The 14,181-nt window shown below is 39.3% G+C and overlaps 1 protein-coding gene and 1 pseudogene across 1 annotated transcript in view; one reads left to right on the forward strand and one right to left on the reverse strand.

Moving 5' to 3' along the window:
* LOC132414587 (uncharacterized protein SPEM3-like) overlaps nt 1–14,181 on the reverse strand; it is a 107,204-nt pseudogene that overhangs the window by 46,685 nt on the left and 46,338 nt on the right.
* The window catches only part of LOC132414588 (AP-2 complex subunit beta-like), a 202,221-nt gene that overhangs the window by 20,354 nt on the left and 167,686 nt on the right, over nt 1–14,181 (forward strand). Inside the window, 4 exon segments of the mRNA XM_059997267.2 lie at nt 10,314–10,504; nt 12,771–12,992; nt 13,508–13,625; nt 13,758–13,853. Of these exon segments, the coding sequence (XP_059853250.1) occupies nt 10,314–10,504; nt 12,771–12,992; nt 13,508–13,625; nt 13,758–13,853 (627 nt within the window).

A 14,181-nucleotide genomic window follows, 5' to 3' on the forward strand; every position in this document is an offset into this window, starting at 1 on the left:
TCCCAGACCGGGGCACGAACCCGTGTCCCCTGCATCGGCAAGCGGACTCTCAACCACTGCGCCACCAGGGAAGCCCAATATTTTTATGTTTTATTAAAAATTTTTTTAAAGACTTTTTCCTTATAGGCTATTATAAAATACTGAGTATAGTTCTCTGTGCTATACAGTAGGTCCTTGTTGGTTATCTGTCTTATATATAGTAGTGTGTATATGTTAACTTTAGTTAAAACTGACTCTCCGTGAAATACTATTTGAAAGAGAAAAGATAGTTTGAAGTAAAAAAATTCTCACTGTTAAGTCCTAGGTTAACCTCCCTGAGTCTGTTTCCTCTTCTGTAGAGTGAGAGGTACCAACTTAGAGAGTCGTTAGGAGTATTAATTGAGCTCTTGCATAAAAAGCATCTGTGAAAGTGCCTGGCTTATGAGAGTTCATGAAATGATGGCTGCTGCTGCCATGATTATGAAGTAGACATTAGGCAAAGGATAACATTATTGCTACAATATTAATTTAAAGGGTTCTGACCTCTTTGATAGCTATACAGGTTCATATGGTAAAATCTTTCTGAGGGAATGAAAGCTAAACTTATTTCCAGACACAGATTTATTAGTCCATTATTTTGAAAGTAAACGTATTCAGAATGAGGAAGCACTTTGGCACGAAAGGAAAATAGCTATGATTTCTTCACACATAATCAGAGTTTTGAAAATTCTGTCTCACTAAATTGATATTTGTAAGAAAGATACACTTTTGGGTGATAGTGATAATTCTCTAGCTTTTGCCCATGCATTAGGATTTTCCCTCCTTACTGCAGTTTTCCTTTTCTCTCTTAGAGGCATTTTGAGGTATTCCAACTTCAGTTAATGTTTACCCCAGAATCTGCCACGCCAGAGACTCTCTTGACAGCCCCACCACATGTACTTTGCTTTTTGTTTGTGAGCTCAGGTCTCCTAAATCCTTTGGCTCAGCGCCTTAGCCCCTTTGATCTTGTCTTCTAAGCCTTCTGAGTTCTACCATCTCTCTGAGAACTGCCCCTGGGAATGCCCTTCTTCCATTGCTCTATCCTGTCTGCCAAAGCACAGACTACTGAATTAGTTAAAAAAACAAAACCAAAAAAACTCCAGAAACATATTTTGGTTTGTTGAGGGTTTTTCTGCACAAGCAGCATGCTCTCAGAACTTGGCCCTGTATGGCCTTTAGCAACGGTTCTAGTTAAACTGCCAGCTTCTTTTAATATGAACTTATTTTGGAAAGCTGTTTTATGAAAAGTAACATTTTTTTTTCTCAGAAAAAGTATGTATTTTAACCATGTGCTAGCCAGCATGTAGAAGCCACATGAGATTATGTGACAGTGGTTCTCAACTGGGGGCGATTTTGCTTCCTGGGAGACAGTTGGCATTGTCAGGAAACACTTTTGGTTGTCACAACTGATGGGAAGGTTGCTACTGGCATCTCGTAGGTAGAGTTCAAGGATACTTTAAACATCCTGCAGTGCACAGGGAGCCCCCTACAACAACATGAAGGACTAATTTGTTTTAAAAACTGAAGTAATGCCTGACATATAGTAAATGCTTAATAAATGACAGCTATTGAGAAACAGATCTAACGTGACGTACTTTCTGATTATTGTAATTTCTGTTTAGGCTTTAGAAGGTTTGTGGTGGTTTGCTGTCAGTCTGAGATGATAAATGCTGAAAAACTGAAGTCTCTCTAGATCACTTTGTAAATTTTGGAAGGATTTTTGTCAGAATATGTTTGTTGTCCTCGTGGGCAATGTTAAATCATCTCTTAATGACCTCATTTAATTTAGTACTTTATATGAATTCTGTTATCCCTAAACATATATCAATAAATAGAAGAAGAGTTATAAAATTAAAATATTATACAGAAGCAAAATTAGAAATGCGTGATGCTCTTCATGCCCAGCGTCCATAAAGGAGTACCAGAGCTGGTAGAATTTTAGGCATGTATGAGAGTGTCAGTATGTGGTAAGCACTGGGTAAGAATGATGTAGGAGGTAACATGTTCACTCAGTCTGTGTCTGGATGCCCCAAGTAAGTAATGTTGTATTTGGTACTAAAAGATGAGTTGCTGGTAATTTCTGCAGGATCAGAGTGTTGAGTAAGTGGAATCATTGGAGGCTGCTCTGTTATAAGGGCAAGTGCCCATCTCAGTGCTTTTTGGTTTTTAAATTCTTGCAGAGGAAGGAAACAATTTTTGTTTTCCTTTATGATAAACTTTGTGGAGATCTTTTTATGTGTATTCTCACCTTAGGAATTTTAATCATCAGTTTTCATTTTATCAGTTATTACTAACTTAGGTTTTTTTTTTTTTTAAATCTCATTTTGGGGGCGTGTTTTTAGATTTAGAGAAAAGTTGCAAAGACCATACAGAAAGTTCTCATATACCTATCTTCACACAGTTTTACTTAATGTTAACATCTTACATAACCATGGTACCTTTGTCAAAACTAAGAAATTGGTGTTGGTACATCACTATAAACTGAAGTACAGACTTTATTTCACCTGTTTCAACACAAATATCCTTTTGCTATTCCAGGATTCAGTCCAGCATACCAAATTGCATTTAATCACTTCCTTTTATAAAGAGTTGACTCACTATTTCTGAAAGTATCTCAAAAACAGAAAAGTGCTTTGTAACTGTGAACTTTTTTTTTTTTTTTTCGCTCCAGTACTAACACATGAGGGTTAAAACTCAGGCTCTGAAACCAACCAGACTTGGATGTGTATCCTGGTCTGCCATTCTTAGCTTGGTGGTCTCCCTAAACATCTCAGTATCCTCGTCTACAAAATGGAGATTATAAACAGTGCCTCTATCATTGGAACGTTGTGAAAAATAAAAGAGGGCTTGCAAAGCACTTAATAGTGAACCTGGTATAGAGTAAGCCCTTAATAATAACAAAGGTTTCTTTATTGTATAGTGATCGTGGTGTGGTTATTAATGATTTTAGAAGGGTTAATATTTCAACGGCAAATTTATTTTTTAAAGGTATTTAATTCTTTTTTTAACTAAAGCTGTTTTTAGTATTTTTTATAATTTTATTTATTTATTTTTCACTGTGTTGTGTCTTCGTTGCTGTGTGCGGGCTTTCTCTAGTTGCGGTGAGCAGGGGCTACTCTTCCTTGCGGTGTGCGGGTTTCTCATTGCATTGGCTTCTCTTGTTGCAGAGCCCGGGCTCTGGTCTCACGGGTTTCAGTAGTTATGGCACGCAGGCTCTAGAGCGTAGGCTCAGTAGTTGTGTCACACAGGCTTAGCTGCTCCGCGGCATGTGGGACCTTCCCGGACCAGGGGTCAAACCCGTGTCCCCTGCATTGGCAGGCGGATTCTTAACCACTGTGTCACCAGGGAAGTCCCAGAGATATTTAATTCTTTTGTATACATTATTTAAAGCCAGACATTATTTTTTAGGGTGATTCTGAGGGCAGCTTATCTACAAATGAAGTGAATCTATTTACAGTATTACTTAACACATCATTGCAGGATTACTTTTAAAAGATAATTGTTCAAGGATATGCCTAAAGCAGTTTTCGTAGGCAGCTTCCTGAAAACTGGATCTGTTGTACATAGTAATTCAGTAGTGTACCGAAAGATCACGGCTTATTCATTTCTCAAGACTCTAATTTGGCAGGGGATTACTTACTCAAGACTAATTTGGCAGGGGATCTCAAGACTCTAATTTGGCAGGGGATTACTTACTCTGAAAAGGGAGATAATGGTGTAATAATAAATTTTTTGTTTTGTTCATTTTGCAGCATGCTTTTGTGTGATTTTAGGGCTGGTGGGCCAAGTAACTCTTGGCTTCTTAGGAGTGCCTTTTGTCCATTTGTAGATATTTATTTGTAGTGTTTTAGCTTTGTGAATATTCGCATTTCATCAAAACACATCTTAAGCTACTTATGTAAGCCCCTTAACTAAGTAATGAGTTTTATTGAGTCTAATTTTTAAATCTTGTTACCAGATACTCAGACTCTCTTGCTGTTAACGGTATTTGTTGACTTCACTAGGTAGATGTGTTCACTTAGCTTCCTCATTCTGGGAAAGAAGATGGGGAAAAAAACGGAACATTGCAGAATGTCATATGTAGTCAGCATATTATTAGTTGGCAGTCTGGACAGTGTCTTGGATTAAAGCATGACTGTAAAATTAACTGGTACAGTATAGTCATTGTATTCTTTTTTTTTAACAATGCATTTTAAAATTTTTATTTATATATTTATATTGGCTGCGTTAGGTCTTCGTTGCTGCACGCAGGCTTTCTCTAGTTGCGGCGAGCGCGGGCTACTCTTTGTTGCAGTGCGTGGGCTTCTCATTGCGGTGGCTTCTCTTTTTTTTTTAATTAATTAATTTATTTTTGCTGTGTTGGGTCTTTGTTTCTGTGCGAGGGCTTTCTCTAGTTGTGGCAAGTGGGGGCCACTCTTCATCGCGGTGCGCGGGCCTCTCACCATTGTGGCCTCTCCTGTTGCAGAGCACAAGCTCCAGAGGTGCAGGCTCAGTAGTTGTGGTTCATGGGCCCAGTTGCCCCGCGGCATGTGGGATCCTCCCAGACCAGGGCTCGAACCCGTGTCCCCTGCATTAGCAGGCAGACTCCCAACCACTGCGCCACCAGGGAAGCCCGCGGTGGCTTCTCTTGTTGCGGAGCATGGGCTCTAGGCACGGGGGCTTCAGCAGTTGTGGCATGTGGGCTCAGTAGTTGCGGTGCGTGGGCTTCAGTAGTTGCAGCACATGGGCTCAATAGTTGTGGCTCGAGGGCTCTAGAGCACATGCTCAGTAGTTGTGGCGCATGGGCTTAGTTGCTCCGCGGCATGTGGGGTTTTCCCGGACCAGGGATCGAACCCGTGTCCCCTGCATTGGCAGGTGGATTCTTAACCACTGCGCCACCAGGGAAGTCCAGTCATTTTGTTCTTAAGGAGATGATAATGACTGAAACATGCTTAGAATAAATGCCCTGTGCTTTAACGTGTTATTTGAGGCAACTCCATAAAGAAGAAAGTGAGATTCTGAACTGTTGCTGATTTTCAAGAGGATAAAAGTATGCAAATCACCTTTATTTTCCATTATAATAGTTTTGGTCAGTTATTCTACTGCGTTCAATTTATTCAAGTCTTCAGGGGCAGCAGCCAAAAGGATTGTAAATTGAGCGGGAAAATTGAAGTGTTTGTTCAGAGTGTTTGACCTTGAAGGTCATTGCTAGAAATGAAAGTCTTCTAAATATAGTTAATAGGAGGAAGTCACTATATTGGGAAGTGCTATCTTTCTTGGGTTCTGAGGCTATGAAAATGAGTGAAATTAGAGAGGTCATTCAGAGGAACAGGGAAATGTGTGAAAGATTTCTCCTAAAGGAGCTTCTGTCTGTGATACTCCACTCCCAGCGTATATCTAGATTTCCTTTTAGAGTTCTTTTTTTACAGGATCATTTTTATTTTAATCATACCCACCACTCCAGCTTGCTCCTTAAAAAAGAAAAATGAGGTCTGGGACTTCCCTGGTGGTCCAGTGGTTAAGACTCCACTTGCAGGGAAGAAGATCCCGCAAGCCACAGGGCGCAGCCAAAAAATAAAAATAAAAAAAGTAATGTCAAATTTATGTCCTCAGAATTGCTGCATATGAGACAGGGGTAGCTTATAAATCAGATTTTGTAGCTGGATAGTAAATCTTGCCTCTTTGAAGTGCTGCTAGGAGGTGATTATCTCTGAACTATATAAAGTAGGAGAATACAGTTTTCTCCTTGTATAAATCTGCCTGGAAATAATGTTTTGATTATATTATTCTCCCCAGCTCCGATTTTTCTTTCCCTTTCCCTTTCCCCCATTTGATGTTCACAACTCTTGGAACTTCTATAAATGCAGGCGGCAGAGTGATTAGTACTCAGACACTAGAATCAGATACAGGCCTTGAGTTTGTTTTTTTTTTTTTTTTTGCGGTACGCAGACCTCTCACTGTTGTGGCCTCTCCCGTTGCGGTCCCGTTGCAGAGCACAGGATCCGGACATGCAGGCCTAGCGGCCATGGCTCACTGGCCCAGCCGCTCTGCGGCATGTGGGATCCTCCCGGACCGGGGCACGAACCTGTGTCCCCTGCATCGGCAGGCGGACTCCCAACCACTGCGCCACCAGGGAAGCCCCAGGCCTTGAGTTTGTATTCAAGCATTTTCCCTTTCCAGCTTTGTTGGCTAAGCAAGTCACTGAATTTCTCTCATCCTATTTATAACTTCATTTTTAAAGCCTATTTCCTTATCTGTAATAGGTGGATTTTGATAGCAACTACCTTAGAGTTGCTGGGAAGGTAAATGGCATAGTAAGTGTTCAGTAAGTTTTAGCTATTATTGTCTTTTATCTCTTTGTCCAATTTTATTAGGTATAGTATAAAGTAAGTCAAAACAAATTGCTTACGTTAAAAAAAAATTCAGCAGACTCCAAGGGTCCACAATGAACTGTCAGATTGAAGGGAAGTCTGTAGTTAAGGCAGAGAAAAATTTGTCTAGTATTGAGTGTGATTTTACACACACATGCACGTGCACGCATACTTCTGTATGTATGTATATGTTTGTGTTTAATATCTGTATCTGTAAAGTATACATATTATATTAGGTCTACAGGGGGTAGGGGTGGGATGGGGGAGGAGGAATGTTTTATTGCAGTCTTCCAAAGAACAGAATTTACCATAATTGGGAGGCAAGATGAATTAAAAAATTTCTTTTGATGCTATGGGACATGTTCCTTCGTAGCCTACATGCCAGCTCTTTGTAAGTCAACCAATGTGCTGAGAAAACTCACTTAAACCCTATTTATAAATCCATTTTTAAAGCAAAACTTCCTTTAGAAACCCCTTTCTTTCTTGGGAACTCCAGTTTTTCTGAGATTATAATTAAAAGGCCATTGTTCTTTTCATGGCAGTGTTTCCTAAAAGAACTGCCAGTTTTCTGGGGGGAAAATGTTATGCATGTTAGTCTTAGTTCACATTCAAAGTAATGGTACAAGAGAAAGAGACATAACCTTTGTTTTAATACACTAGTAAACCAGGGCAGTTACTGCAAGAGTCAGATTTTTTCTTTTGATAATGAATTATTGTTTGGAGAAGGCTCTCTGGGAAGAGGAAGTAAATCATGTTTCAATCCATTATTTTTAAAGTTTATTTTTACAAACAGATAATATATGTACTACATTCTATACAAAATTCCAAAGAAACACAGAGACAGGTGAGTTGTCCTGTATACCCCAGCTACCCAGCTGCTGTCTTGAAGTCAGTCTTTGCCTGCTTGAGATTCGATGCTCATTTTAAGTTTCCATTAGAGTGAGAGAAGCATGGCTTACTGACCAGGAGAACTCTAAGCAGCTCTTTATGGGCCCACCTCTGTATATTTCTGAAAACTTAGCAGTATGAATGTGAAGATTAGGAGATGAAAGCGGAAAGGTAGAATAGAAGGAATTTTAGAGGAATAGCAGTAGAGTTTTGTTATTGGGGGTGTATCTCCTCTGGTCAGTCATTGGCTCAGTGACCATTTGGCAGTGATCTTTTTTCCCCATGCAGACTTTTCTAAACATAATCATATAATCTGATCTCTCTGGATCTTTTAATTAGATTTACTTTTCCCTGTTTCTTTTCTTGTTTTAATGTGATAATAAGTGAAAATTGCCTGTTTTACCACCAGAACATATACGTCATTAGCTGCATTATATACTTGGTTTAATTTCTAGTTACCTGTGATGGTAGCAGAGGAGTTCTAATTGTTCATTCTGTTCATTTCCTGTTAACAGACCTCATATTTAATTTTTTTTAACATTAAAAAGATTTGAGTGGCAGAAATGGTAAGTTGTGACAGGACATTTGTTTTGGACGAACTGGTGACCAAGACTGGGCATGTGTTGGCAGCAAGAGAGGAAAACAGGCATTTGTTCTTCCAGTGTGACATTTTGATCCTTTATCCTGTAATCCAGTGTATTAAGTGTATTATACAGGGGAAACACAGTACCTTTTCCCTGCATGTAAAGCACTGAGATGATGGAGATTATTGTTTCACTTTTCATGCTTTTAATTTTTACTAAAGGCCATGCTTGATGGTGTGGTTGGCAAAGAAAAATTAAGTCAGGAAAGAACCTCATGCATGCTATCATGTGATAGGTGAACTAGATAATCCTTCTCGATTTGTGTTAATAACAATAAAATATTATATCCATAATCATACTTACCAAGTGAACCTTTGATTTTTTTTCATCTTGGAATTTTTTGTCCTGACCACTAAGTTATAACTGAAGGTGATTCCATTTGTGGCATCATTATCTTAGTTAATGGATACTGTCATGAATGTATTATTTGATTTAAAAAGCCATATTCTCTAGAATTTATCTTCTAGGTAAAATCATATACTGGGATAATCTGCAGAGTACCCAAATGATATGGATATTAAAATCAATAGCTAAACTGTAACCATTATGTTTCTTCTCTTGCTAGCAAAAGGATAATCATACAACTCTTAGTTTCTCAAGCTTTTAACAGGGACTTCAGTCAGAACTAAAAATGAGTTGACATTTTTGAGAATCTTTTCAATATACATAATTAATGAAGCTGCTACCTATTGCATCTCACTTATGCTTACAGAATATTTATATATAGCCTTACTGTGCTAATATTTAGCGACAGCTGAGAGCCTCACTGCAAAATGTTGTTGTAAATTCATTTTTACAGAGCTATAGTTTTTTGTCTGTTTATTTTTCTGTGTTTTTATAATCTTAAAATTACTTTAAACATTCATTGGTTGTAGATTTCTTAGTTAAATTAGACATAATCTGTAATTTTGATAAAGTGTCCACTGTTTTTTCTTGCAGCTAGTATGGATTTCTGGGTCTGTTAAGTCAGGATACAAGTGTACTTTCTTAAATTTATTTATTTTATTTAGGGCTGCATTGGGTCTTCGTTGCGGTGCGGGCTTCTCATTGTGGTGGCTTCTCCTGCTGCGGAGCATGGGCTCTAGGCGCACGGGCTTCCGTAGTTGTGACACACGGGCTCAGTAGTTGTGGCTTGAGGACTCTAGAGCGCAGGCTCAGTAGTTGTGGTGCACGGGCCTAGCTGCTCCGTGGCATGTGGGATCCTACCGGTCCAGGGCTCAAACCCGTGTTCCCTGCATTTATAGGCGGATTCCTAACCGCTGCGCCACCCGGGAAGCCCTTAACAGAATTTTCTTTTTTTTTTTTTTTTTTTTTTTTTTTTGCGCGCGGGCCTCTCACTGTTGTGGCCTCTCCCATTGCAGAGCACAGGCTCCGGACGCAACAAGTGTACTTTCTTATATTTGGTAGCAATTTTTCATTTATCATACTGCCAGAGTTAAGGATACATTTGAGGTACCATATTTCATTGATTCTAAGATGCATTATTATTTCCTGTATTACGTAGAAAGAAAAATACCTCCTATTAAACTGACATGCCGTTGATTATTAAATATATCCCAACTTCAGAGATGTTAATATGAAAAACTGTGCAACTTAGTCTTGATGAATTATGGTAATATTGCCACCTTAACTTTGTATAAGGCTTTGTAGAAAGCACTTATACATAAGTCATCTGATTTTATCCTCAAACTAAAGCTAATCTGTGACTTGGATTAAATTATTCCATTTTCAGATGAGGAAATTGAATTTCATGGAGATTATGTGCTTTCCCAACATCATGTTACAGTGAACTATGGTTTCAGGGTCACATTTTCTTACTCTGAGACTTAAGGTGTGATTGACACCTGAAGTATCACCTCCCCACCCCCCAGTACATGCACGCCCATACACCTATAAAATTGTTTGGCCTAGATTTTTCTTTCCATTGCCTAATGTACATGTTTCATATTTAAACTTCCCTGTTTTGTGTTTTTTGTTTTGTTTTGGCTGCGAGGCATGTGGGATCTTAGTGCTCCAACCAGGGATCGAACCCATGCCCCCCTGCAGTGGAAGCATGAGTCTTAACCACTGGACCGCCAGGGAAGTCCCTAACCTTCACTTCTTTTACAGCTGTTCATGTGTCTTAATTCTACTGATAGTGTTGACTACTATTAAAATTATTATTGTTTTAATAGTAAATCATGAGGGACTCTCTGCTAATATGTGAATTGTTTTAATTCTGTGTTGCTTGACCATGAGGAAGCTATATATGCCATCATTGGTGGTTTATTATACATTTTGAAAGCAGTGTATCTCTTTCTAGCTGACTGCGTAAAATGTTCAGGAACGGTTATGGGTTGAGATCTATGAAGTGATCCAGAGAAATAGTTGTACTGTTCTTGACAAATCAAGGTCATATCTACTTCTTTCCCAGGTGGTGGCTAATGCTGTAGCAGCATTATCTGAAATCAGTGAATCTCACCCAAACAGCAACTTACTCGATCTGAATCCACAGAACATTAATAAGCTACTGACAGCCCTGAATGAGTGTACCGAACGGGGCCAGATTTTCATTCTGGACTGCCTGTCTAATTACAACCCTAAAGATGACCAGGAGGCTCAGAGGTCAGTCTGTTTTTCTGGATAGTATCTAGGAGTCTTGCCCGGTTCAATAATTTCTAGTAAGTCTGTATTAGAATAAGGGTCTGTTACGTTGGGAAAAGCAGTGGCTTATGGGATATATATTGCTATCCTGTGGTATTTTCTCAATGTATTTAGGAACATTTTAGGTGGTAGAGTAAACCATGCAAAAATAGCTCTTCCTAAGAGGAGATGTGTATTTTTCATTTCTTCTTTGAACAGTATAGTTACAACCCTCTGAAAAACTCTCCCTCATCATGGTCTCACATCTCCCATACAGCAATTCCTAGCCATTTGGCAAACAAAGGTTTTTTGAGTGTCTCTCACTGTAGTAACAAAATTTTCGTTCTTTTAGATACATAGTAAGTGGCTTGATACTAGTTATTGAGCTGCCTTATACCTATAATTAGTACTAGAGAAACTGTGTTGGAGCCAGCAAAATGTATGATGTCTTCCGTTAGATATAGGAATCTCATCAGTCTGAATTTGGAGAAGATTTTGGAAGGCACACCTGGATTCTTCTGCTCAGCTCTACCACTTTAGTGCTGCAGATTTTCATTGACTATCAGATACTGACTACTAAATTTCATATACACATACATACATTTTAGTTTACAGAATTGGAGGTATCATCAGTTTTTATTGAGCATTTTGTGTATATAGGCACTGTACTAGGCAAAATAATTCTGAAGAATTGTTGGCTCTTCATTTCATTTTATTTTATTTATTATTATTATTTTCTTTTGCGGTACGTGGGCCTCTCATCGCTGTGGCCTCTCCCGTTGTGGAGCACAGGCTCCGGACGCGCAGGCTCAGCGGCCATGGCTCACGGACCCAGCCGCTCTGCGGCATGTGGGATCTTCCCAGACCAGGGCACAAACCCGTGTCCCCTGCATCGGTAGGCGGACTCTCAACCACTGCGCCACCAGGGAAACCCTGGCTCTTCATTTTAATTATGGTAGATAGGAACCTTCCTTGCCCGGCTAAAGCTCGAGCTACTATAATGTAAGTGCTCTTCACTTGTCTGGGAAATTGTTCCTTCTGGATTTAACCAAAGCTCACCCTGATAGTTTCTTTCCATCACTGAAAGTACAAATATCTTCTGGAAAGAACTTTACATACAATTTTATTTTCTCTTGGTCATTGACATCTCACACTTACTCATTCACTCAGCAAATATTTATTGAGCCTGTGCTGTATGCCAGGCATTGTTCTAGGCTCTGAGGATATAGCAGTGGACAGACAAAAATCATAGCTCTTATGGAACACTTATTCTGAGGGATAGGGCAGAAGTATATATAATATGTATATGTAATACAGCATATAATAGGTCAGATGATGATAAGTGCTAACAAGAAAGATAAAGTAAGGAGGAGATCTAACAAATGCTGGGTGGTCAGGAAAGGTCTCCCTGAGAAGGTAGCATTTGTATAAATACCTAAAGGAGGTCAGGGAGTCAGCCAAGTAGATACAGGAGGAAGGGAGAAAAACACAGCTTACTTACCTTGTGTCCTTAACTGAGTCAGCTAGCCACTCACATTGCCTAAGAGCTATCAAAATTAGGTTAATTTCTGAAGAACCCTCAATGGATAACTAAATATTCTGTATTTTATGAGACATTTAAGTGTAGGTGGCAGGGACTAGGAGAAGGGGATGAGGTTGAGAGAGTATTGCAGTGGTGTTGTGTTGTTAAAAACAAACAAACAAACAAACAAACACCCTTCCCGAGATTCCCTTATGCTGAATGCAAGAGGTTGGGTGGTTTTCCCTGTCACCCCATCTCCTTCTGCATCTTACAGTGAAACTTCAGCCACAGTTGGTTGATATCTCTCACTATGAAATAACTCTCAGAATGCTTAATTTGACTTCCTATAGGCTGAGGAGAAATGGGCTGTGAGGCAGGGAGTCCTTACATAATATGGCGAGATAGAGAGGACTATAAAATAGGAAGGTAAATGATGTGAGCTTCAGGTGTTTGGGGTATTGGCTAGTTCCCTTCCAGTTTGAACATCCCTTATTGCTGGTTTCCTAAAGTCTTCTGGTATCCCTGCTCTGTTTGTAGTTTGCTAGGATTGAGGCGTCCGCAGTGTTGGATCCCAAATTTACCTATGTATGGAGTTTTGACTTTTCTAACTGATTTTCTAATTTCTTTATACCTGGGCCATGGGAACCTCTGACAACATTACCTTATAGATTGGATTGAGCAAAGAAATTATAATTTAAGGTACTAATTTGCAGTTTCTGTCCTCAGTATCTGTGAGCGGGTAACTCCTTGGCTATCTCACGCCAACTCAGCAGTGGTGCTTTCAGCAGTAAAAGTCCTAATGAAATTTCTAGAGTTGTTACCCAAGGACTCCGACTACTGCAATATGCTGCTGAAGAAGTTGGCCCCTCCACTTGTCACTTTGCTGTCTGGGGAGCCAGAGGTGCAGTACGTCGCCCTGAGGAACATCAACCTGATCATCCAGAAAAGGTTGGGAAAAAATGAATTGGTGATTAAAGTGTTTGTAATTTTGAATTAAACTTAATAACATCATTATTAAAGAGGGCTGTGTTAAAACTCTGTTTAATGTATGGAAATGAAAATACTGTATGGTAGAGCAACTTGCCCAGGGTCAGGAGGCTAACAGTTGATTTTAGAGTGTTCTTACAATGAATGCCTGGTGTTGCTCTACAATTTAGTTTCTTTTCTGAAGGAACTCTTAGTTGTATGATAGCTAGTGTCTGCTTAATATGGTTCAGGCTGTAATTTAGATCAGGTTGTTGTTCTTCCAGTGGTTCTTCTTGGCAATATATACTTTACTCCTTAAAAATAGTCTGCCAGATGGATCTGGTTAGAGGGATGTAGAGGAAGTTTGTGAGTTTTTTTCCCTGGAGTGGAGTGTGTGAATGGAGAGCAGAGAAGCACAGGTTAGGTATTAATGCAGACTCAGAAGGAATATCAATATATGCCTCATCTTCCTTATCTTGTGTTTCTGTGTACCACAGGCCTGAAATCTTGAAGCAGATCAAAGTTTTCTTTGTGACGTACAATGATCCCATCTATGTGAAACTAGAGAAATTGGACATCATGCTTCGTTTGGCATCCCAAGCCAACATTGCTCAGGTCAGACTTAAAGTAGATTCAAGTTAAGATCTAAAAACTTAGATCTTAAGATACGGCCTTCAGAAAAACCTAGGCCATGAAATTGCTGTTGGAGAATCCTTAATGATTATTCACTTCATGGATTTTTAACAGGTTCTGGCAGAACTGAAGGAATATGCCACAGAGGTGGATGTCGACTTTGTGCGCAGAGCCATGCGGGCCATTGGACGGTGTGCCATCAAGGTGGAGGCAAGTGTGCCGTGGTAGTTGTGATCACGTTGTGGGACTCTGGGTATTCTCTTCACCTCTTTCCTTACATTTTTAAGTTTATCAAAATAATAAAGCACATTGTTAAAATATTAAAGAATTTTTAATGAAAAACAGCTGTCCCTGGTCCCTCTCTTTCCCGAGGGAATCATGTTTAACTCTGTTCCTAGTTTTAGTTATTTTGATTACTTCCATATCGCTAATATCCTTATGCTACTATTTATTGATTTACCAATTGTAGACATTGTCTATTAACTTTCCGCTATGAGAGAAGCAACTTGGTTCATATACTCCATCACTTCTACTTCTA

Source organism: Delphinus delphis, chromosome 19, assembly GCF_949987515.2.
Source record: "Delphinus delphis chromosome 19, mDelDel1.2, whole genome shotgun sequence".
In the NCBI taxonomy this organism is placed as follows: domain Eukaryota; kingdom Metazoa; phylum Chordata; class Mammalia; order Artiodactyla; family Delphinidae; genus Delphinus; species Delphinus delphis.